The sequence below is a fragment of the Stylophora pistillata genome, chromosome 1 (assembly GCF_964205215.1).
Source record: "Stylophora pistillata chromosome 1, jaStyPist1.2, whole genome shotgun sequence".
NCBI classification, from domain to species: domain Eukaryota; kingdom Metazoa; phylum Cnidaria; class Anthozoa; order Scleractinia; family Pocilloporidae; genus Stylophora; species Stylophora pistillata.
Window position 1 is genome coordinate 2,231,663 of NC_142519.1, and position 25,501 is coordinate 2,257,163.

Consider the following 25,501-nt stretch of genomic DNA (forward strand, 5'->3'; position numbering starts at 1 on the left):
AGTCGTAAAATCTGTGAGCCGTAAAACAATTGTTCTTTTAACAACCATGGAAATGAATTAACCTTAAAGCCATCTCTCCTTAGGAAGGTCTCACGCATACTAATTTCATTTAGTTATGAGCCCGTAAATCCAATTAATGTTTTATAGGACATTGTGGATCAATTTTGAGTAAAATGAACACGGAATGTTAATATTAGTGATATCATTCTTTGATACAATGGGGTATAGAAGTCATAATAAAATTTGATTTACTTGTACGGGGCTTTTATGGCCAGTAATAGACAGAGACAGGATAAGGAATCTCATCATCCTGCAGTACTGTGCACCTCCACATTTGGCCCTCAGTGAGAGAACAAACAGAAAAAAATAAATAAATAAATAAAACCAAAAAATAAATATATAAATAAATAAATAAATGAAAAAAGAAAAAACACTAAAAAACCCCAGAGGTTTTTAAAAAAGGAAATAGATTCTCAAGGTTTTCGATATTTCTGTCCAGCGTGCTTTATTTGCTTTATTCGATCACTTGAGGTTAAGTGAGATCGAACATTCTGTTGCAGTTTTTATACGCAGAGAGATTTGATAAAAGACAGCGACAAGATTAGTAAAATTGAATTAACCATGGGCAGATCACAACTTACACCGGATAGGAAACTGTCCGTGTATATTAATCATAATCTTGTAATCAGGGCGAGAAACAAAGCACTGACTCCTCTTGTTTAGCGTTAGGAAGTAGGTATCCCTGCCGAGGGATCACTGAATATTTAACATACATTATTTAAAAGCACATACAGTGAGGTCGAAGCTGGTGTAATATGAAAGTAGTCTGGTTTATTGCAAATTAGCCAAACTGGTAATTTTTTTTAGTCTTTGTAATTTGGCTGAGTGTATTGTGCAAATACGTTTTTCAACAAATATTTCAATGAAAATCCAGTTAGTTTGTCGCTAGAATTTTCGAAAATTTCTGAAGTTCTTTCACTCTAATCGTGTTGCGAAAAATAAAGGTACGGAGCAACCAATTAGTTAAAGCTCATTATAAATTTTAAGTTTTTATAAAGTAGAAAAATTGAATCTCTGTCCTATCTTTGGCGTTGAAAGCGTCCTGTCATTTCCTCCACAAACGCTTCTAACCAATCAAAATCTGGGAATTTCTTCCTGTGTGGCGCTATTTTACGGGAGGGGGAAATATCTCAGTTTTATTTGGGTTCACAGTCTTTTATGAAATAACTTAGACACAACGTGCGCTCTGATCGTCAAACATCTGCGCTTCGTGGTTTACAAACTTTTCTCGCCTTTTCCTGTTTATTAGCAGATAAACTGACAGAGAGTGTGGTTTGTTGCTTGATCCTTGACCAATCAGAGCACGTTATATCGAAGTTATGCTACAATATCGGCTATGAATTCGCCATAAACTAGATTTACTAAATATTGGTACATTATAAAACCGCGATGATGACGTTATCATTTGCTCATTTGCTCATTTGCCGCACACAAACGGCATTTGGCTCAGTAACTTGGGTTCTCAGGCAAACGACTAGTCGTGTCTTTACGTTAGAGCCCTTTGCTCAGCTTATCTTAAAGGTCATTTGGTCAAGCTATCAAATCCAACCTGTTGTGTAAGTGTTTAAATTCCTTTTCTTTTGTAGCTATCTCAGTATGTATCCTTTCCGGTAATTTTATTCAGTTTTTGGCCTAGTTTTCAATCGCACGTGTTCTCGACCATCTGACATGCAGCAGAAGTTGTCCATGTTACTTTAGGACACGCCATGTTTTACTCACTTAGTAATTAGTTCGTATTAGCGTAGTATTCTCTTCCTATTTGGAAGGTTTTTTGAAGATAAACTTTATTTATATTTGTAAACTGCGGGTTGAGAAATGAATATGAAATCGGGTTCACATCCCGCACAGGCCTGAATTGTTTTCAGGCCTTGTTTCCACGACTGCTCAGGTAGTCAGGGTAATTCATTACTGGGAAGATCGCTTAGATATTCACAATCAATTTTATTAAAAAGGCGTTCTCGTAGAGACATTTCCAAAACAACCATGCCACTGCTCAACAAAGTAAGAGCACAGCAAGGCTCTGCAGGTTCTAAATAACAAGTATTCATTTACATTATCAACGAATTTTACCCTTTTCTATTCATTTCATTAAAATGCGAACGATTCTTTTACTAGACGAGCAAACATTCAAATAAATGACAGAAAATTTGCAAATCATATGTCAAACCACATCCGTAAGTGTCTTCAGTCCATCATTCTTCATGTTACGTCACCAGCACGTTCCTGCTACGATAGGAGACTTACATCTTGGATAGACTTTAGCCACTCAACGTTCAATTTCAATTCGAAGTGAATCGCAAATTATTTTGATCGGGTTCCACCAACAAACGACTGAATCACGTCAGTTCGTGAAGTTTGAATTGGGCCGCTCGTGGCCAGTAATTTCTTTCGTTATGCAGTAGTTTCCACCACATCCTAGTACTGACACAACTCCCAAGAATTATTCCGGTTTGCTAATTGTTTTCTCTCGACCTTCGCGAACAGGAAACGTCAGAATTTTATGCTACGTGCTCTTGGCTCATGGTTTGAAGGTTACGGTTCAAGTTGCTGTTGTGCGGTAAGTGATTTGCGACAAAAGTTTTTTCTTGCTTTAAGAGTCTAAATGTTATGATAATATCTGAAGCGTTCTGAAATTCTAGCAAACACGATTTAGCGAATCTTCACATGTCCATCCATTGACAGATTTATTTACTAAATTCAAATTTTTATTTAAACGAGATTGAAAAGGACTGAGGCGCTCCACAGAGTTGCATGTCAGGGATATAGTATTGCGCAAATGTGATGCAAACGATTATCGTCGAATATCGCCTCATGATCATCGCGCTTTATTCTTCCGTGGTATCGTCGATATATCAGCTATATGTCGCGCATTTCATCACCAGAGAGGTTAAAGAGGTTAATTTGAGAGAACAAAGACTGCAGATGACTGAAAATGAAATGTCGATAGAGAGTCTTAATTCTGGTGCTTTTCAATAAGCGTGGTACGTTCTGCAGCTACTATTCAGTAAAATACACGATACCAAGGCCAAACAGATTTCCAAAATTTTCGTTTCTTTATGTTCATGGTTTCTCTTTGAAACACACTGAATTTTGGAGTTTGAGATTTTTTTTCCGAATTGCGGATTAAATTTAAAAGGTTTTGTGGAGCATTCTTCTCCCGCTTCACATCATTCCATTCCAACACGGCAGTCCTACCAAGTGGTTGTTGTGTCTTGAAGAGGAAAATTGAAGTTAATTTTTGCCTTATCGTAAGATATGCAGACTAGAGAGGTAAACTTTTCCTCAAAAACTTTTAGCTACTGATTTCTGGATTTACGAGTTATATAAGCATTTTTTAGTAAGAAAGAGAGCACCTATTTTCGAGGGTAAATCCTTGTGAATGGGTCCTCATTCCTTTATTTATTTGTTTACTTTCTCACTATTCCTTGTTTACCCCTGACCAAAAAGTACACCTACTTATTCCCCTTGGCCGATAGGCTAATCATTGAGTGGATCGCACCTCAGAGCACCTCTTCGAAAACTACGTTAGAGGTTGACGGTTTATCACTTTGCGAAGCTTTGCTGTGATAATGTTAACTCACGCGAAGTCCGACTCCGGTAATGCACTGTGTGTAAGATTGCTTTCCGCCGAGGGTTGGATAATCAATTCACTTCCCTCCCGTCCCCTGAGTCACATCTCACTTTGCTCCATCACGCAGAATACTAACAATCACATAACAGTGGCATTTTACGCCTTTGTTTCTTATAGCCTCTGCCTTAGCAAGTTAATGGGCTAAAGCAAGCTTGGGGTTAGGGTAAACTTCGACCAATCGAAGCTCTCTAAATTACCTTTCGCCTGAAATGTAACAGATTTATAATGTGCAAGTAAATTTCTCGAGAATAATAGGTATTCAGCTTGATGCTATCGTACTGATCAACCAACGGATAACGAGTTGAAAGAAATGAAATACACAGAAGACCGAAATACTTTCATCCAACAATTGTTGCCACGGTATCTAGTGAAGTATTCAAATATTGATCTTTGATTTACCGATAAGAAAAAATTTCCGGCGGCAAAAATATAGATATTACTATAAGTTCCAAAGAGTATTCTTGTGGAAATGCACAAAATTCTAGAACAAAAATTGATGTTTCAAATCGGCACTCTTAATCACTGTCCGTATCGACAAACCCATTTCACCAGTAGGGGAGCGTCATTATTCTCTCTAGAAACCACACAAAACCCACAATTCGTCTTTTCGCTTCAATGAAGAGCTCACGCTCGAAACACTGGTTCAAGAGACTCTTAACGTTTACCAATTTGTATGATCAGTGGACAAAAAATATTTATTCAGCTGTTAATCAATTTGTCTTGTAAGAAGAAATTATATTGATCCTTCTCCTGGGCATAGGCCTAGTGAAAATCTTAACACTTGATTAGAAATGGAATTGTCGGGGTATGGAAGTCAAGTTCGCTAAGTCTCTCATTGTTGACAATTTCCCTCTTCAATCCTAGCTCGACACAACGTTGTAATCCTTTCAAGATACTTTTCAGGGTTTCGTACGATCCGTGCAAATTCGCATGAACAAGGCGTTGGAATTTGAATTAAATAGTAATTAGAACAATGCTGATTATGATAAAAAGTGATAACTTTCTTGTTATCACCTATTAACATAATATGCATTGTTCTACTTGCTATTTAATTCAAATTCGAACGCTTCACAGTGATTAACTGAAGATGACAGACGTTTCTGTCGAACTATACTTTACAGACTCAAAAGTTTTGTCGCTTTCTTTAAAAAATATGATAAAGAGCTTAAAATGATTAAAATGCTTCGGCCCTATTCAAGATCCATGGCGGATGCCACATTTTGCACGCCATCGCAAAATGAGATTCATAAAAATCCTTCAGATTCCAAGCAGTTTTCTTAGCGGTAGACAGGCACACGCTATTGACGTTTGCGATGAGCGTGGAACAGTAGAAAGTAAATCAAATCTGGTACCAACTGCTTCACAATAATTTTCATGCAATCCTTTCTCGTACACACCTGCTATTTTGAGAGAAATTGCTTTCCCGTCCCAGTAACATAATTCAAATATAAATCCACCAGATAAAAAGAAATCCTTCCTTTAAAGCGCAAAGAAAAATAAGCTCTAGGTTATCAACTTCCCTCGTTCCTTAGCCATATAGAAACCCTCTCCGGACTTCCGCAGAAATGGATATTCAACATTGATTTTTGATACGTAAACATGTCCATTATTCAATATTTGATCAATATTCTTGCTCGCTAATGACACTTCATCCGTCGAGCGTAGCTAAGGGAACCTCTATTTATAGAAAAGGTGAACTACTGCGTTCCACTGCCTTGTAATAATTTGATTTTGCTTCGGCAGGCAGTTTCATCGAGATCATGGTAATAGGTAGTTGAATTTAGAAGTTTAGAGAAAACTCACGTGGGCAGATCTGCTTACGGCTACGCCTCGAGCCGGAAACTCCTATTCTCCAGTTACCTGTTTGTTGAGTGGAAACGTGCAACCAAATTGTCTTCACAATTTTTACTATGATGTAATATTCGAACAGCAGGATCTCGTCATAAACTGTGTTATGGAGTACTATAAACGTACTGGACTCTTAAAGTTTCTGAAAGTTTTTAGAAAAACAGGAAGTGCAAAAGAATTTCTAGAATCCTTTGTTGTTTATCGAATTTTCTAGAGCATTCTATCAATGACTTGTTTGTGTCGTAAAACTACGTACCACGCAACTACCACGCAACTACCACGCAAAGTTTCCCGACTATAATAAAATACTTCGCAATTGCAAGTTAGGACTCGATCGTGAGTACCAAGTGGTAAAGGTTGTTGACGTTGTCAGACTGGACTTACTATTCGAAGCTCTAATCCATAACACTAAGTGAAACCGCTTTCGCTTACCGCGGAAATTGATCCGGTATTGAGTCTGACCGGGTGGTTTTAAGAAGATACTTCAACTAATACAGCAACTTGTCCTGTAAGTTTGTGAGTTGAGTAATCGTCATAAGTAGATTAAATCTAACTTATTTAGCTGATAGGTTAAGGTAGGCATTGTTTTTCAAACCAGAGTGACCGATGCGTAATTTCCCCTAACACTGTCAATCCAGTTTTTCAATTAAAGTGGGGATTAGGAGAAAGAAAAAAAGTATTAACAGGCACACGTTTTGACACGCTGGACGACATCACCGGGTATACCCCAGCTTTCAGATATCCCCTCAAACAAATAATATTGAGCTAGACAAAGAATGGAGGGAGCAGAAGTATTATAAACTTACTCCCCAATGTATAATGTTGTGCCGCGCGCGGGATACATAAGTTAGGACCTCAAGCAGGAACTCTTAGGATCCTGCCTAAAGTTATATTTCCACCCAGCCCTCCCACTTATTTTTTAGCCTGAAGCAGGGTATGTCACCAAATATCCCAAGTTCAAATAGCAAGTGAGGTTTTTGCGGGGCATAGACATCTGTAAGGACTGAAATTTATATATCCTGTTGAAGATAAAGTTTCAAGGAAAATACATCCTATTTAAGCACGGTCAATGTCGTGGGTATCTATGCTTCAAGAATTTTCCCTGTCCCGCCTGGATCAATATGAGAATACTAATCAACAAATATGCTTCGATACTAAACGAGCAATTTTCGGGACATGAGTACAAATATTATGAAATAGGTTTCATTTTCATCGGGCAGATGAAACTCGGGTTTCTTTGACGGGATCGCATCCTTAATTAGAGAGCCATATAGTTAGCAGCTACCTCGAAATTAACATTACTTCACGACAGGCTGGCAAGCGTATGACCTCCTAAACTTTCCATTGATCCCAAATATCCCGCTCTGAGTGGTTGTACACGGGGTCTCTAATCTCTCTTTTGTAAAGATAAGATCACCCCTGATGAAGGCACTTGACAGGAGTGTCGAAACTTTGGGTCGATGAATTGTGATTTCCCCGGTTACAGTTATTAAATCTGTAAAACAGAGTAACATCAAACCATGTCTGATTGTTCACCTGGTTGCTGTGGGAACTTTAATATGTCCTAAGTCTAGTCCATTACTGAAGTTACAATTTAAATTTCTAAAAATCTCTATTCGCAATAGGTCTCAATTGAATAGAATTAGGAACGTCTGGTAAATCTCCATTAACACGAAAGTCAATTTTGAAACGGAAATCACGGAATGCGATTGGAAACGAAACCTCTAGTCACAATTATATATGGAATGTTCAGGATTTTTCAAAACTTTTGTTGTCTGGGAGAGCGCGATTAAAGCCATGTGAACCTAACCGAAAGCGAACGCAAACGAGGCCAAATTCTTTTGAAAGTTCAACTTTTCTGTTTAACTGTTTATTCGCAGAGATTTCGACAAGAACGGACGGTTCAAGACGAGATGTTAAAGTATTCTTAGTGATAAGTTCAACAGCAGGTCGCATAACGCCTTTTTTATGCGTTCTATATTTCTCTCTGCTTTTCCTCACTGCGTCATTTGGAATCTTCGAGTCGATGTTTTCAACGGAATTTCTTTTCCGAAAGCGCGTCGAAGTCTTTCTAGAGGGAATTGGGAGGGTGTTTTTTTAGGATTCGCACAGCGACTTTAAGAGCGAATGATACCAACGGTCAAACATTTGGTGGCAACTGCCAAAGAACTTCGATTCGGCTCATATTCTCAAGTTAGGTACGCCTTACGGTGAAGCAAAGCACTACATACTTCGTTTGGCTAAATATCGATTTATTTTATAGAAAGTCGATTATAACTGAATTTCGACCTAATGCGCTTTTGAAGCTCAAAATTACAGACGAGTCTCGTAGCTTCACGCCACGAATTGAAAACACTCGGACCGATAAAAACTACCAAATCTTGAAAAACAACATCAATACATTAGACAGCAATTCTTGATCGTTTATTTACACAATATAATTGAATTCAACCGACCTTCTTCTAACAAGGCTAAAAATAGATCAAAAGTAACCCGTTATTTAACTATGTGCTATATAAGATGTTCCGGCGATTTAACGAGGATTCAGGACGACGAGTACGTTCAATTTTAGCATGATTTATTTACGCAACGAACTACACGACAAACTCTTGACAGAATGGCGAGAGTAAAGCAAACAAACAAAAACGAAACCGCATGCCACACAGCAATGTCACGTGCACGAGTTTTAGCGCGAACATAAGATAATCGACTGAAAATCTCGCTTTTGGAAGTTGAAGTGTGGTTCTTTTCGATCTCCAAAGGATTTCTTGGGGAAATGATTCAGTGCGATTTAATCAAATTTTAAAGTTGGATAAAATGAGCTGATTCGACGATGCCGTCAGTTGTTCGAAAATGTTCACATTCACACACAAACTCAATTGTCTCGCATTTTACATCCAATCTACAGCTTATTTAACATAATATCATCTTACCGTCCATATTGCTGTATCACAAAAGGGGATTGCAGTCCTAAAATTGTTGCATTGCTCCCTCAATAGCAATAGAACGTGGCAGGATAGTCAACACATAGTGATACTGATTGTTTACAAAGCGTATCTTGGGCCGGGGTTTCTCTATTCCCATTTCTTTGAAATACTTCGCGTAAGAGATCTTTGTTTAATTATAAGTCTACAACCGAACCGTGAACCAAATGTAAGAGGAATGTTGCTAGTTCAGAAACATATTTCTCGCGTGCAGAATAATGCTAATTAATTCAAAATGAGGTCTACTGAGGTAAAACGCAAAAATTAAAACATTGGACTATGAAGCACGTGGCTACAGGAACTAAGGTCGTTTGTTACATATACGAAACAGGAGCAAACGATTATCTAACTCCGATCATAATTTAATGTATCATAATTGAATGTTTCATGGTACTTTGGGGGATAAAGCTCATTTTAGGACAAAAAAAGAGCGAAAGATCTGCAAAGGGCATAGCCCATCATACAAGACTGCAGATGTGCGACAAAGAAAAGTGTAATGTTTGAATATTTGTCTATTTAAAGGAACTTTTATAAGGGTCAAACCTGGAAAACCACAACTTTCGCTGAAATGTTTGTAAAAGCTAACGTTCAACAACTATATATTTATACTACGTCTTCTCCAGAGGCTACTCTGCCTTGTAAGTTACTCGTGCCGGTAGTAAGACTACGACCCAGGTAGCACTTTCACATTTTTCACCCACTTTCTCCCGGTAGCGGTCCAAAAAAGCTCAGATCTGGAAATAAAACCATATCTGCGAATCTCGGAACTCAAGAAACGCTTCGAATGTATGTCAGCAGGAGGAGAGAATATGGAATGTATGTCAGCAGGAGGAGAGAATATTGCTGCTCGGCTAAGAACTAGGTCAACTTCGTATTTTGGCCCGGAAAAACCGAGACTAGCGGAATTGCTCTCAATACGCCTTGAACAGGCAAGAAGAGGTATAATTACTGTTTCCCGTTTTCTGGATCGTCTGTTGAAGTCACAGTGTACTCTTACTATAGTTTTGAACGAGCAGTAGATATCTTTACAAGTAGAACGACACGCAACGCTGTTGTGGAATTCACATCTTTTCTCTGCAATTCATTTTGTTAGTAAAACGAAAATGCCAGTTTCAAGATATTTTCTGTAATTGATCAAACAATATCTAGATATTAAAATAGTAAGGAAGAGGAAACAAATACGATTCAATTTTTCAGCTTCTTAAAAGATACTTGTAAATTATATAAAATCCTTATATGCCTCTACTCGAGGCAATTGGTAGATTTGACTGTAACTCATTTTGAATATTACATACCGTCAACAGCAGAAAATTTAGTAAGAGTGCAGGGAAGTTCAAAACTTATCAACAGTAAAATACAGTAGTATTGTAGCAAGCAGAGGTTTTAATCACCGAACTAGGTTTATCTTTCGTTCTTTTTGTCCTAAAATGAGCTTTATCAAGCTAAACAATAATTTATAAAATAAAAACATGAACTCAATAAGGATCGGAGTTAAATAATTGTTTCCTGCTGTTTCCTTTATGTAACACTCGACCTTAGTTCCTGTAGCCACGTGCTTCAAAGTCCAAAGTTGTATCTTTGCAGACCCTAATCTGGAATTAAGGCTGATAGTTTCGAAAGAAACTGTTTGGGGCTGCGTCGGTGGGAGTAACGAAATAATTTGGATATATCAACAAAGTTGAAATGGTAGATTTGCCTCCGTAACGATTACAAAAGCTGACGTTTCGAGCGTTAGCCCTTTGTCGGAGCGAAGGGCTAACGTTCGAAACGTCAGCTTTTGTAATCGTTACGGTAGCCAATTTACCACTTCAACTTTGTTGATATATCCAAACTAATTTGGAATTAATTAGCGTTAATCTGCACGCGGGAAACATGTTTCTGAACCAGCAACATTCCGCCAACATTTGGTTCGCAGTTTAGTTAAAGACTTATATTTAAACAAAGATATCTTACGTGAAGTAATTACAGCCTCCTACTCGACGAAATGGAAAGAGAGAAACCCTGAGATACGCTTTGTGAACAATCATTATGAGGAGGTGTTGACTATCCTGCCAAGTTGTAACGCTATTATGGGAACAATGCAACAATTTCAAGACTGCAGTCCGCTTTTGTGGTACAGCAATATGGACGGTAAGATGATATTATATTAAATACGGCTGTAGATTGGATGTAAAATGCGAAAACATCGAGTTTGCTTGTGAATGTGTACATTTTCGAATAACTGACGGCATCGTCAAATCGCTCATTTTATCCAACTTTAAAATTTGATTAAATCGCACTGAATCATTCCCCAAAAAATCCTTTTGAGATCGAAAAGAACCACACTTCATCTTCCAAAAGCCAGATTTTCAGTCGATTATTTTGTATAGCACATAGTTAAATAACAGGTTACTTTTGACCTATTTTTAATCTTGCTAGAAGAAGGTGGGATAAATTCAATTACGTTGTGTAAATAAATGATCAAGGATTTCTCAAATTGCTGTCTAATAGACCAATTTCGATATATTTCAACGTGAGAGACTGGTAGCAAAACTTGAACACCCAAGCGAGGCTCCGGGGAACAAAATTCATTCGAATCGAGCTTTGGTTGTTCACATCTTCGAGCAGAAACTGCTTTCTTGGGTTATTATCGTTTTTCTAGTGTAAATTCGTAGTTTCTTCGAGTTGAAAGTAAATCGAAGTAATCATCGTTGTCATGGCCACGTCGTAAAATAAGGTGAGATCAAAATGGGCAAACGGGGGAGAGGGAGGGGAGGAAATATTTTTTCCTTCCCCTCCCTCTGCCCCATTGCCCATTTTTCCACTTAACACCTACTCTCTCGGAAACTATTTCCTCGCCCCAATTCTCCACAGTTACCAAATCTAAGATGGCGGCCTAATACGAAATTGTGCACTCGTGCGCCCAAAATACGCCGGCACTGCAGGCTAAGCTTTTGTTCAAGATTTTTACGGCTTTCCGTGCTTCCTAAACGTAAGGAAAGACCGCAGATTGCCATATGTTGCTTAGAATGATTAGGTATATTAAAATGTCTAGCGACTGGTTTCGATGTGTCCTTGTCATTCCTTTCCACTTCTCGAAGGTGTTCTCGGAATCGGTCACCTAGTCTTCTGCCTGTTTGGCCGATGTCTATGTTTTTGTAATAAGTGCAAGTTATGCAATAGATTACATTAGCGGAGGTGCACGTGAAGTGATCGGTGATCTTGATGGATCGTTTAGGTCCCGATATTTTATCAGTGCTGTGAATGAAAGGACACGTTTTCCATCGTGCACGAGCGCATTTAAAAGTGCTGGTTGGTTATTAGTCTGAAAAGAACTTCTGACCAAAAAATTGCCTATGTTTTTGTCGCGTTTGAATGAAATGAGCGGAGGCTGCGAAAAGATAGTGCTTGTCTCTGGATCGTTTTGAAGTAATTTAAAGTTTTTAAGAATGATGGATTTAACTGAGTGGTTGTGAGGGTAAAACGTGAGAGTGAATGGAATGCGGTCGGAATCTCCCTTATGCGACGTTTGTAGGGCTGAATGTCGATCAATAAGTTGGGCGCGGTGGTAACCCGCCTGAACGACAGAAACAGGGTAACCACGTTTATCGAAAAACTGGCACACTGACTCTGATTTGTGGTGGAAATCAGAGTCATCACTGCATAAACGACGAAGTCTTAGAAACTTCTGAATGAATGTGGTTTCTTCTTTGTAAACCGTAGTGACGTAGCCTTCTCTTCAAAGTCCTCACGTTCATTGAAATCCCATGGTATTCTGCCAGAAAGTGAACTGTAGTTTCGTAACGAAATCCCTTAATAAAGTAATGTTTTATATCCAATCTTAGGGATAAAGCCTAAAACTAGGTGAATGCAAAAAACAGCGAAATGTCACTACGTGTGCAATTTTTGCTGGAGCTGGTGCTGCTTAAAGCCGTCGCTACCATAACAGGCAGGTAGAAGTTCGTAAGCGAAAAATTTAAGTGGGCGTATGTACATCTATTCATTTCTAAACGAGTTCCTTCGATGAGCCGGCCGGAATTTCCCGCTTGAGTGAAACCTAAACGACATAAGCCGGGTGATAACTTTTAGACAAATTTCAAAATCGTTGAAAATGTCGTTATGTCGTTATGTTTGGAAATAAATATATTGAGATCGCATAATCGAAAAAAGAAAACAACAGAGTAAATCATCTTTATACAAGCTAGCCCTAATATGATAAGGTAATTTGGTTATATCAACTAAGTTGAAATTATAAATTGGCCGCCGTAACGAGTTTAAAAGCTGACGTTTCGAGCGTTAGCCCTTCGGTCGAAACGTCAGCTTTTGAACTCGTTACGGTGGCCAGTTTATAATTTCATCTTAGTCGATATAACCAAATTACCTTGTTACCCCCACGGACGCCGTGGGGGTAACAAGGTAATTTCTTTAAAAACTTTCAACCTTTTATGAAAATGGAAGTTTGTGTCAAAATATTTACTCAGCTGTCAAGTTTTGAGAAGAAAATAAGACAAGAGATAGAAGCTTTATTACAAGAAATGCTAAATATGTTATGTAGAAGCGAAAAACGTCATAATTATTTTCGTGCAAACGACCCACTTAAGAAATTAACCATCTTCCGCTTGAATCGTTGTTTAGTGAAATTTACGGCCAAAACTTACCTCCATATTCGTATTGCTTTTGTGAATGGAAGTATTGTATGATCGAAAGCTGATTTTGTTACTTTTAAGAAATGAATGTCTATCTTTTTTTCCAAATCGAGTATAATTTTTCATTTTGAGCTCTTAAAAGTCCATTTAAATAGGGACGGAACGGAAAAACCATCTGGAAAACTTTGAAAACGCACGGCCAAACTGGACGGGAACTTCGCAATCAATAGTGGAAAAATAAGCTTCTTCTCAAGGCGCATGTTACATGACCATTAAAATAGATTCCAAGTTACTATGCGTCTGCTTGTTAATGTAAATCGCACGCAAAATCAAAAGAGTGGCGTAACATGCACAACATGCCCACGGAGGAAAAAAAATATTGTTAGCTTGACGTTAATGATATGTATGTCCCCTAGGCTATGATCAAAAGCAAAAATCAATCAAACTTCGCATATAGTTAAGCTTTTCATACAGTGGAACATGACTTACGTTCGCGCAATTGGATTTAATTACACCGAAGTTGAGCTATGTGATAAAGGTAACTCCTCCACTGATCTTCTTTATTTATCCGTAAAAAACATGCAATTTAACTTGATGGCAGGGTAGTCATCGGCGTCCTTTGTTCTGAAATAATTTGCTTCCCCACGATTTAATTGAATACAAATCAAACACGCAATTCTTGCGTGCTAGTGACGAATAATGCTTTGAGGAATTCGCGTGGGATACTTCATGAAGCGCGTAGCTCTTAAAAGTGCTTTACGTTAACAAAAGTCACTAAAAGTTATCAGGTCAGCTAGCCTGCCCATCCGCTACCATTCAATAACTGGTTGGCTCATCACTTCCCGTCTTCTTTGAACGATTCATCACAAAGTAAGAATTTATCCTTCTCCTGTTTCTTGTTATTAATCACAGTGACGTTAACCTTAGAGGGAAGTAGCTAGGGATGGCGAAAACAGCCACCCATAGGTTCCTGCTTCTGGTCAAACTAACATCTGACCTATAGAATAGAAATCAGGCTTTTTCAAACAGAACTGCAAGAGACTATTCCAAGGTTTTGAGATTAAAGGTGCTCAAAACGAATAAGCGTTTATTTCAATGGCCACTCATTCTAGAATTTTGCCTGCTGTATTAAACCCTGACCCTTCAGGGGAAATTGCCGTTCCGTTAAAAATTTTTCTCTGTTTTTGTACATATTTGGTTGGTAAGAAATATGAACCTGAAATATGGAAATATGAGCCTGAAATATGAATCTCATTGACTGACACTAAGGGATGCGCTAAGACTTTTCGTCCCGCTAGTAATTACCAATATTACCAATAACATATTGGTAAACTTCCTCAATTTTGAAGTCTCTGAAAGAAACTTCAAAACTAAGGTAGTTTTAAATTTTCTTTCACGCCTGTTCCGATATAAAATGCCTTTCATTGCATGGAAATTTAACACGTCATCAAAAAAGACCACGTAACTGTGAAATTATAAAGCGATTTGCAACAAACATGTGGCTACGGTAGATTGTCCAGCCTACCCGCATGCTACAGCTTCTACTATGGCTGCTTTATCGCATTCTTGAAAGAGCTGTTACCAAAGTAGGACTTGATGTTTTTCCAGTTTTTAATTGTGTATTGTTTATTCTATTTTATTTTATTTTATTAGCTTCGCCCTGAAGATAACCAAAAAAAAAAAAGAAAAAAAAAAAGAAAAAAAATGAGGAAATACAAGCCTAGTAATAAGTAATAAGAGCATCTAATACAATTATAAATAACTTCAAAATTTGGGCAAGGACACCGCAACAGCTGAGGCCAACAATTACTGCGGACCCAGAAATAAAAGTATTTAAAAGTATATAAATAATATATAAAGTATGAATAATAGATATTTATAAATATATGAAGTATATAAAAAAGTAGCAATTTAAAGCAAATGCAGCAGCTAATTTCTTGGTCTAAAAGCCTGGCTGTGTTATATTTCAAACAAATGCTTTTGAAGCTCCTTGGAGAATCCGGGCATAGTTTATTGCTAGAGCCCGCGAGTAATAACCGTAAAGAACAGATTTAAATTTCACAAGGGTAACATTACCTAGGTCAAGTCTACTAATAAGCAGATTCCAGGTTCTAGTGGTTCTAACGAAAAAATGTTTCTGAAAGGTAGAAGTCCTGCAATTTTTAGGCACAAAGGATTGAGAGCTGATTACGGATGTACGGGTCCTGTGCGCGCATTCGCGCACGAAGGGAACAACGGACGGATCTAAGTGAATCATATTCTGTGTAGCCTTGTAAAAGTAAACTAGATCTAGTAATTCGTGCCAGTAGCACACAGGAAGTTGGTTTACAAACATTAGTCTTTCTTTGCAAGAGATATTTGTTGAAAAAGGTAAGCAAAGAATGAATTTGGTGGCAGGTCTTTGGATACTTTCCAGTTTAGAAATTAGTTTAATGCTTTGGGGTCCCCAGACCTGGGTTGCGTCACCAAGACGAGCACGAACTAGCCCGAGGTATAATGTGCGCCTTACGGATTCTTTGTCACTCTTTGTTAACTATTGAATCCCGACGCGTTTGACTCAAACAACAAAGTATTTTCGATATGCAGTCGTCTTCGACTTGATTGAGTGTTTGGGTGCTAGTAATAGATTAGCCCGAGGTACAGGCTTCTTAATAGAGCGACTGCAATCACTTCCTCGGCCGGGCCATCTTTGAATAAGAACTAGAGTTGGCGTTTTGGGGTGGGGGGGGGGGGGAGGGGGTGGTGGGGTAATTGCCCACCCACTCTTTTTTCCTTATTTTTGACTGTCGCTTACCCGCTTTGTACAAATGTACTTCTCTTCCCAGCCTTCCGCTGCTTTAAATATCAAAGATGGCGTTATAACCTTTACGTTAATAGTACTGAGCATTGGCCCGCCAAAATTACGCCTGTTTTGTTGGCTACTGAAAGATGTCTCTTTATAGCAGATTAAATATAACATCATTGGAAGTTGTTATTATCCGCAGTTCCATACAAACTCCTTTTGATAAGCCTTGAGATGGAAAAAATTTTGTTAGTGTGTCAGATCCTTTCCGGTCAAGTAAAACCTTTGCTTTGCTGATTTTCATACTGTTTTTTTTTTCAATGGGCAATCCCTTTTACAGGCTCTAGGAACCACCACGACACTGACACTGTTTAACGTTTCATGATGACTCCAGACTCTTGGTTAGGAGAAGTGGCAAAGTGCATATTATTATTGACTCTTACCGGCGTTTTATGGAGTCTTCCTTTGGTCAGAGGCGAAACGTGTAATTCCAACTTAAGAAGTAAGTAATGAGCATCTCTATCTTTTTTTAAAAAGATAGAGTGCTTAAAAACTTAATTTTTTTTTATCTAATTAATCTATTTATTGATTTAATCATTTGTTTTTGATCCACGAGTTTTCTCTCTTGCACAGTTAGACCCGTTGTCGATATATCTTCAAGTCCAGAAAACAACAAATTACACATTGGTGCCTCCATAACCCTGACTTGTACAGCGGAGCCCAGGAAGATAGACTCAGGATATATGGATAGATGGGTTGATTATATCGAGTGGTACGATCCACAGGGTAGACACGTTGGAGCTAAATGCCTACAGCCCTCAAACATACATGCTTATAAACTTAAGTTAAGCTGTCTAATGGTGCTTACAAATTTGACACTTGAAAACTTTGGCTCTTACACTTGCCAAGCGGGAAATGGTTATGCAAAACACTGCACAAGGAGTTCATTTGAAATAAGGATCCCAGGTAAGCAAACCAGGCTTATCAGAATTTTACATAAAAATAGACATCCCGTTTTCTTTAATACAAAGGCAGATGCTGTGTTTCGCTGCGATAGAAGATTGTTTTGTTTTGTTTTGTTTTTTTGTTTTGTTTTGTTTTGCTTTGTTTTGTCTTTTTTGTTTTGTTTTGTTTTTTGTTTTGTTTTGTTTTGTTTTGTTTTGGTTTGTTTTTTTGGTGAGTTGTTTAATTAAGGAAAAGGGAGCGCCAAATAATCAGCATCTAAGAAACTCCTGGAATTTATGGACACACAATTCCAATATGTATTTCATTGCTAAAGGAAATTCTGCAAAGCTCCTTCCTGTGACTATTGGCTGACAGCAATTGAAACGCACTGCTCAAAGAAAGAAATCACTGCACCACATGCATCCAAATAAATAGATCGATATTAATTTGCAGATGTCCATATACCTGAGATTCTTGAAGGTCCAAGGAACCAAAGTGTCCTGATCGGTTCCAATGTTACTTTCAGCTGCACTGCCAAGGGTCTTCCGAGGCCAACTATCCATTGGATAAAGGTCAATACTTCACACATTTTACGAACCAACCCTAGAGCACGAGTTATTCAAGACAGCCAAACGAATTGCAGCCACCTGTTGATTATAGGCGTAGAGATGGAAGATTATGGAAAATACCAGTGCATTGCAAACAACAGCTTTGGAAGAACTCAATCAGGAGTGGTTGTCTTAAACATAGGTTAGATGCTTTTTAAATAAGAGGGAAAATAAGGATCTTGACGAGGGTTGCTCCTAGGACTTACTTTTGAGATCAAAATTGCGAAAGTCTTCTACACCTCTTTCTTCATCATAAGCTTTTTCCTCTTCTTCTTTTTCATCCCTATCTATAAATCATCGCGTCACATAAACTCAAATAGTTGCTTGGATGTGTATTTGCAGATGTCCAAAAACCTGAGATTGTCGAAGGTCCAAAGAACGAAAGGGCCTCGATTGGTTCCAATGCTACATTTAGCTGCACTGTTAAGGGCCTTCCGAGGCCAACCATTTATTGGATAAAGGACAATGCTTCATACCCTTTACAGTCCAACCCCAGAGCAAGTGTCATTCAGGAACGCAACGCTAACGACATTCGTAGCCTGCTCTTAATAACAGGAGTACAGAGAGAAGATTATGGAATATATCAGTGCATTGCAAAGAACAGCGCTGGGAGAAAAGAATCAGGAGTAGTTTTTCTAATCCCAAGGAATTTAGGTGAGATTTATATAATAAATGAATGTAGATACTCGCTTTAGCTTGTGCCTTTGGCTAACTTCATTCATACAAGTGAATATTCGCAAAAAAATAAGCTATTTCAAGAAATTCCAATGAAAAGGGCACGATTTTCCAAATAAAGCAACTTCATTTGGCTCATTTTATAGTGCGTTTTGCCTTTATATTCCCATGGAAACAAAAATTATGATGATAACTTAGGTTGAACGCCTTGAGTACATTTAAAAGAAACAGTGTCACATTTACTCTTCTTATCTTAATTACCTTGAGAAATCCCCTCTCAACATAATATTAATTTATTCTCACCTTTGCAATAATATTTGTGTTTTTTTTTCTTCTATAATCACAGAAAAGCCAGAGATAGTCGAACATCCAAAAAACCAAACTTATTCTATTGGTTCCGACCTAGTTTTCAGCTGCACCGCCACGGGTCTTCCACAGCCAAACATTACGTGGATTAAGAACAATGATCCAAATGTTACAAAAACCAATCCAAGGTTAAGAACCATTCTTGATTTAGATGACACAAAATCCCACAGCGTGCTGCTGATAACAGAGGCGACGAAGGAAGATGCAGGCACATATCAATGCTTTGTAAATAACAGTGCGGGAGAGAGGACGTCAAATGTGGCTTTTTTACACATAGAGGAAGGCGAGTTATTAAAATCAAGGGAACAAATCGTATTCTTTCTTAAAAAAAAATTTATCTAAGTCATCAAAATTGAAATGCAGACCGTATAATCAAAACGCATGAATTTGCACTGACAAAACAATGCGTAAACATTTTCAAACTTCGTTTTGTTAGACTAGCTACAGATTTAACACTTGATTACACGTTTGGATTGCCTTACCTCAATATTCTTCATGCGTGCAAGTTACAATTGACTTTCGCAAAAATATTTCCCACCCTACGTCGCGGTCTCGACTTCGACTGGAGGGAAACTATCGAGGGAACGCCATTAAAATCAAACTGCCACGCTTGAACAGTTGACACGTGATGGAGAGAAACTTAAAATGAAAAATTAAGTTTTACATAAATATAATGATCAAACAGACTGAAAAAGAAAACGAAAATACCATTGGAAATAACTGAATTATGCTATTCAACTCGTACGACTCAAAATACGAGGTATCTTTGCCATACAATATATTCTGTTAAATCGTTCTTCCCGCGCCTTTCTGCTATCTACAATTATGTGCATATTAATACCCAGCGTTAAAACATCAACTCAAATTAGAACGTTCGAGCGTGACTCGGGTGTTACTCTCAACTGTCCTGGTTACACAAGTGGTGGTAACAACCATTACATTTTGTTCAAGTATGATTGATGAAGGGACTGCCTTAACTTTTACGATTCCGTAGTGTTGTCAGCGGACATTTGGTTGAAATCGAACACTCGTGATGGAACAGTCCATCACCCAATCACATAACATATAACTAGATAAATCCAATAATCACATAATTGATTAGATTGACGATAGCCATGGCATGGCATTCCAAGCAGGGAATTTACCACAATGTGAAAAGCTATCATTTCTAGAGCTTTTAGGTGTGTATTTTTCAAAAACTGTAATGGTTAAGCATTAGAAGACCGAAACTACAAGGCCCTCTTTCAGCGATCTGAATACATTTTGGTTTTCCTGGAAGCTGTAGCAGTTGTAATTAATTGATCGAATTGGACTTTACATGGTTCTGTTTTTTAGCATTTTAAATCACTGTCATGAAGGTTGTAGGCCATTTAGTTTCTAACTTCGTTTGAATTGTATCTTACAGCAATTACACCAGTAAGACTACAAGAAAGCTCAACCATTTACATGGCGATAGCAGTCGCAGTATCTTGTGCTGTGATAACTGTGCTTATCAATGGTGTTTTGGGGCTTTGGTGGTACATGCGTTGTAAACGTGGTAAAAAGGTAAACGTTCTTTCTATTTTTTTTTCTTTTTCCTTTTTATGGAATGGATAAGTGGAAACGGAGGCTTTTGAAAACGTCGAAAATCGTATATGTACTGTTGCTTTCATTTACATTTTTGACGTCTTATCGTGGACGACAGACGAACACGGTTCAATAGGGATACTTTTTCAATGAGAACGGAGTAGCGTGGACAATTGAGATAAAAAAGAAAGCGCTACTATGGGTGAAAATAGTTTGCTTCACTTAGTTTGAGACAAAAAGGACACGTTTGAAAACGCCTAAGTGTGCCTGGAACCCAAGTATGCTTCTTTGAGGTGTATGTAGTTGTTTACAGTTCTCTAAAACTTAAAAAAAAAAAAAAAAAAAAAAAAGAAAAGAACTATTTTATCCATCACTCATTCGCTTCCCTTTTACTTTGAAAACTACTGGAGCGCTCTTGGCCGTAAATAAAAAAAAAAAAAAAAAAAACAGGATTTGAGGAAGATAGACAACAACAAATAATCAAACAATGCACAAACACGCCTCTTGGGTTACTCGTCACAATTTTTTTTTCCTTTGATAAACCGCAGCTGGAAGGGCAAAAGAAATTCGCAAGGGTCCATATGAGCAACGGCAAATGCGAAACAGTCTTCTTTACTCAGGATGCTGTAGAGGCCCCGTCACTTGGAACCAAGAGCGTGGGAAAGGTCGAAGAAAAGTTGCTTCTGTTCCCAATGAATAACGGTTTGGAGGAACTGTGATCGTCCGGGCGACTATTTCTAATAACACACACGGAATTTTCCATTTCTTTTTTCTATTTCTATTTTCGGTTTTTTTTTTCTTTTGCCTTTCCTTATTGAAGTTCGTTTTCTTTTGTTTCTGGACTTGAATGGATTCATGTAAATTCGTTTGCTTGCTGTCCTCATGTCCAAATGAGCCAGATTGTAAATCTGCGTTATCTTTTGAGTTAAAATATATGAGTATCGGTATGTGGGCTCGGTATGTATGCATGTATGTATGTATGTATGTATGTATGTATGTATGTATGTATGTATGTATGTATGTATGAATGTATGTATGTAGGCCTCTGACTCCAAGACTGATGTAGGTGACAATGAAGAAACTAATGCCAGGAAAGAGCTGTTTTATCATTCAGATATCATATCTAAGCATGCCTTGTTCGTTGTAATTACTGCAGATTTGATGTGTTTCCGATATGTTCCTGATCGCCTGACAAAAGAAACATTCTTCTCGTATGCTTAGTTAGTCTCGATCTGTTGTTGCTACAAGTTGCCGACATTTCTTTGGAAGTCCAATCGTTGTCTACAAGTCAGATAAGGTGGTTGAAACGATATAAAATCTAGTGATATATTATAAAATCTAGACCATTGTAATCAAACTCGAGTAAAGTTTCAGCTACATTTGTTGGCTTGCCGGTCTGTCTGAACTTAAATGAAAATGGCTTAGGCGATGCTTTAAGGAATTCCTAAACAGTCGGGTACTTCCGTCGTGCTGCGAGCTGTCTAGACAAAGTAAGGTACAGAAGGGTGTGTGACTTTACTACTAAAAAGGATGACACTTCTTATATGCGCCAGCGCAGAACGGCGCTCAAAGGTCTCTTAAGGCTTTACTTACACAAGCCCAGTTTGCTCTGTACCCCACAACGAATCAACGGATAGAATGCTTAATGATGTATTAATAATGCACCTAGAGCTACCTCACCCTAAAGAAAATTAGATTAACACACGAGATACACCTCAATGCAGGGTATAACTATCAAAGCTAAAACTTGTTTAGAAAGTAGTACAAATGCGGCAAAAAAATCATTTTCGTTCCATAAGGGACAAGAACGCCTTGAACAAGTGTCATGGAGTATTAACTATTCAGTAAACAACATCACAACATCGCATTATCTTCTACAGAAATATCGAATATCAATAAATGCAAATTGCTGTACAAGAGCACAATCGCTTGCTGAAATGTCTGAAAGGTCTCTTTAGTATTTCCGTGTTTTTCGAATATCTACCAACCGCCATAAAGTCAATATTGATGATTGTACAGGAATGTGCCGGCTCCTGTCGATTCTTTTCACCCCTTCCATCCCTTCCATTTCTTTCCCTCATTCCTCTTTCTTTTTCTATTTTGCGTTTTCCTTGTTTGTATCTTTTGTTGTTGTTCTTTCTTGTTGTACATTCGTTGCTTTGGGTAACTTAAACTAATGTAAATAAAAAACCTACTTTGAACCAAAGAAGTTGAAACTATCGTATTAAATAAAAAATACATTAACCTGGGTTTATCGATTCACACGGGGTAAACAATATTAACACATCCAAATCGGAGTAGCGAGCAAATCTAAACTCTACATATTCCTACATAAACTCTACATCAACTCTACATAAACTCTACATAAACTCTACATAAACTCTACATAAACTCTACATAAACTCTACATAAACTCTACATAAACTCTACATAAACTCTACATAAACTCCACAAATTGACCCTTGCTCACCATAGAGTCTCCGGTAGCTCAGTGGTTAGAGCATCCGTCTAGATCACGGAGGGTCGTGGGTTCAAGTCCCATCTGGGGCATGGATTTTTTCTATTACACTAAAAATTGTTTCATCTTTACATGCTCACTTTGGAGGTTGGTTGGCCGCATCTTGATATGCCTTAATGTGACAGCGTGATGCTGTTAGTGAGTTTTCACAGGTGCTTACCGATACATCAGTTTTGAATAAACAATTCATTTTCTGCTATGCTCACCATGATTTTGAGCACTACATGCACTACTTTACACATAAATCCACGATTTCCCCATTATGAGCACTAACTCCAGGTGTACCGTAATTACAATATTGTAGACTTGCATGAACATGTACATGCGCAAGTAGCGTAAGCGGCGCGTAGTCTCAGAATCGCCTTTCTAGGGCATTAATGAACAACAACTAAACAGCTAGTCATTTCACTCCCAAGATCTAATCGGTTAACTCTTGTTACTGACTCTGGTACAATTTTTATGATATTAGTTGCAATAATCTGGTAATTGCTCACTGAACAAGCATTTCCATTGTATAGAATTTTCTTTAACCCCTTCATTTGTCTGCTTGATATCGTATTGATAATGTAGGAGAAATTCCGTGCTAGTCACTCATGGGAGTTGAAAGGCTAAACAAGTTGATAGATCCCGACTACAAATTACACTTCTCAATTACTGCTCTCGGTCTCCCTGCCTGTACACGTCTTCAACACATGGAACTCTCTGCCTTTACAATAAGAAAAACTGAATTCTTAAACAAATTCAAAGATCGCTCGAAATCCTTTTTACATCTGAAGGATGCTAATACATTCCTATAATTTACTAGTTTGATAAATATTGGTGCTCGCTAAAGACACTTCGTCCGTCGAGTGTAACAAAGGAAATTTCTCTTTATAGAACAAGTAAGCTACTGCGATTCGTTGCTTCGTAAAAATTTGATTCTGCTTCAGTAGTGTGTTCATCGAGAGCATGATAATAGGTACTAAATATAGGAGTTTGGAGAACACTTGCGTTGCCAGGTCTGCATACGGCTACGCCTCGAGCAAGAACTCCTACTCTCCAGTTACCTGATTGTTGGGTGGAAACGTACAACCAAATTGTCTTCACAATTTTTACTATGATGTAATGCTCGAGTAGCCGGATCACGTCAAAAACTGTTGGTTATGGAGTACAATAAACGTACTTGACACTTAAAGTTTCTGAAGCGGCTTTTAGAAAATCAGGAGATGCGAAATAAATTCTACAATTCTGTGTTGTTTATCAAATTTTCTAGAGCATTCTATCAATGACTTCAGTTGTCTCGTAACTCTACCACGGAACTACCACGCAAAGTTTTCCAGCTATATTAATACACTTCGTAATTACAAGCTAGGACTCGATCGCGAGTACATACCTACATACATACATATATACATACATACATACATACATACACCTCCACATTCATACATACATACATACATACATAACTGCAGACAGAACTGTTTCGGCCTTCTGGGCCTCATCAGTGCAGTTTTTTTTTTTTTTTATGCTTAAGGTGGACGGCCGGGCCCCCGATGAAGGGAGGTGCAGTGCCCGCCGACCTATATGTCTAAGCCCAACCCATGGCGGGCGTGCAATGCCTTAGGGATGGGGTCCACCAGAAACGAGGGTCACCAGACGCCAAACTCGCTGGGGAATCGAACCCCACCTCACCTAAAAATTACACACTCACTCCAAGGAAGAACGCACTCACAATAATAATAGCAGACCAAAACGATAATAATAGCCCCTAGCCAGCCAAGGGGAGGCACTGGTAAAAACCAAAACGATAATCATAGCCCCTAGCCAGACAAGGGGAGGCACCAGAAAAAAACAAAACGATAATCATAGCCCCTAGCCAGCCAAGGGGAGGCGCAACAAAAACCAAAACAGCTAAAAAGCAAACTAGAGGGAGTCACCATGCACGGATGCAATGACACCACGGGCACACCACTGCCGATAAAACACGCGACGACGCCTGTTAGACTTGCACCGCCTGAAGGAGAGTGGTAGGTAGGACTTCAGGCGCGCCTTGATGGATGCAATCACCGCCACGGCGCTAGGACGAATATTACGAAACCGGAAATCATTTCTACATAGCCAGATACAAAACTTAGAGACACTGAGAAGATAGACAAAAACACGCGGAACAGAAACAAGGTCACCAGTGTTAAAGCCAAAAAGGACATGACGAAGAGTGATGACAGGACACATAGGAGAGAAACAAAATAGCAAAGACTGCACCCAGGCGAGAACACTCTGAGCAAGTGGACAATAAAAGAACAGATGCTCGAGCGACTCGACCCGGGGCCCACAAAGACAAGAGAGGGAAATAGACAAACCAAACGAGGAAAGACGCCGGGTGGTGTACAGGACGCCGTGAGCAATCTTCCAATTCAGATCGATAACACCGCGATCAAGATGAAAGAAAGATAAGGCGCGCCACGTGGCAGGCCAGTCGAGATTGGGGTAGATGAACATAAACTTTAGAACACAATGAGGCTGGACCATGTTCTCAGAGAGAAGATACAGGTAACAAGACTTGGCAGACATTTTCAAGACAGGAGAACAGACAAGAGGACACGAAGAACCATAAACCAGAGAGTTTTTGGACGCGGCGAAAGCCCCATCGAGCTTACGCCACGCCAATACCAGAGCTTGATAGAAGGGTGGCAAGACCCTAGGGTCAAAACTAAAAGGACGAGAAAACACAACAAAAGGAGAGACACCAAACAAGGAATTAAACCAAAAAGAGATGAGAGTGACCCAACTGGAAGGAGAAGAGACAAATCTCCTCACCCATTGGCCCAGGAGGGCCCTCACCTTAGACTGAACGTCCACCACAGAGAAACCCCGTAAAAGGGAGGATTGAACAACGGCAGAGCGAGAGACG

At 38.6% G+C, this 25,501-nt stretch overlaps 1 protein-coding gene and 1 non-coding gene across 4 annotated transcripts; both read left to right on the forward strand.

The window, feature by feature from the left end:
- The first annotated feature begins 1,481 nt into the window (after window positions 1-1,481).
- On the forward strand, window positions 1,482-22,009 carry LOC148740786 (roundabout homolog 3-like). Of its 3 annotated transcripts, XM_088731504.1 has the most exons (9): window positions 1,482-1,616; window positions 2,545-2,617; window positions 16,271-16,432; window positions 16,564-16,896; window positions 17,329-17,625; window positions 17,826-18,137; window positions 18,505-18,807; window positions 19,930-20,069; window positions 20,639-22,009. In XM_088731504.1, the coding sequence occupies exons 3-9, from the start codon at window positions 16,312-16,314 to the stop codon at window positions 20,807-20,809; spliced, it is 1,677 nt and encodes a 558-aa protein (XP_088587630.1). In that variant the 5' UTR covers window positions 1,482-1,616; window positions 2,545-2,617; window positions 16,271-16,311; the 3' UTR covers window positions 20,810-22,009. The 3 variants fall into 3 exon arrangements, with proteins under 3 accessions (XP_088587630.1, XP_088587633.1, XP_088587634.1); XM_088731507.1 differs by lacking the exons at window positions 1,482-1,616; window positions 2,545-2,617 and adding an exon at window positions 5,839-6,047; XM_088731508.1 differs by lacking the exons at window positions 1,482-1,616; window positions 2,545-2,617 and adding an exon at window positions 13,870-14,018.
- Window positions 22,010-22,566: 557 nt separating this feature from the next.
- On the forward strand, window positions 22,567-22,640 carry Trnas-aga (transfer RNA serine (anticodon AGA)). Its single transcript has one exon. It is a non-coding gene; the product is annotated as a tRNA-Ser (tRNA).
- Window positions 22,641-25,501: the final 2,861 nt, after the last annotated feature.

What these genes read in the sequence shown, in the direction of transcription:
- LOC148740786 (XM_088731504.1), top strand. Translation starts at nt 16,312, where the DNA reads ATGATGACTCCAGACTCTTGGTTAGGAGAAGTGGCAAAGTGCATATTA. An exon ending in AGTGGTTGTCTTAAACATAG is followed by an intron (nt 17,626 to 17,825) that starts GTTAGATGCTTT and finishes GTGTATTTGCAG; the next exon opens with ATGTCCAAAAACCTGAGATT. An exon ending in TTTTTTACACATAGAGGAAG is followed by an intron (nt 18,808 to 19,929) that starts GCGAGTTATTAA and finishes TGTATCTTACAG; the next exon opens with CAATTACACCAGTAAGACTA.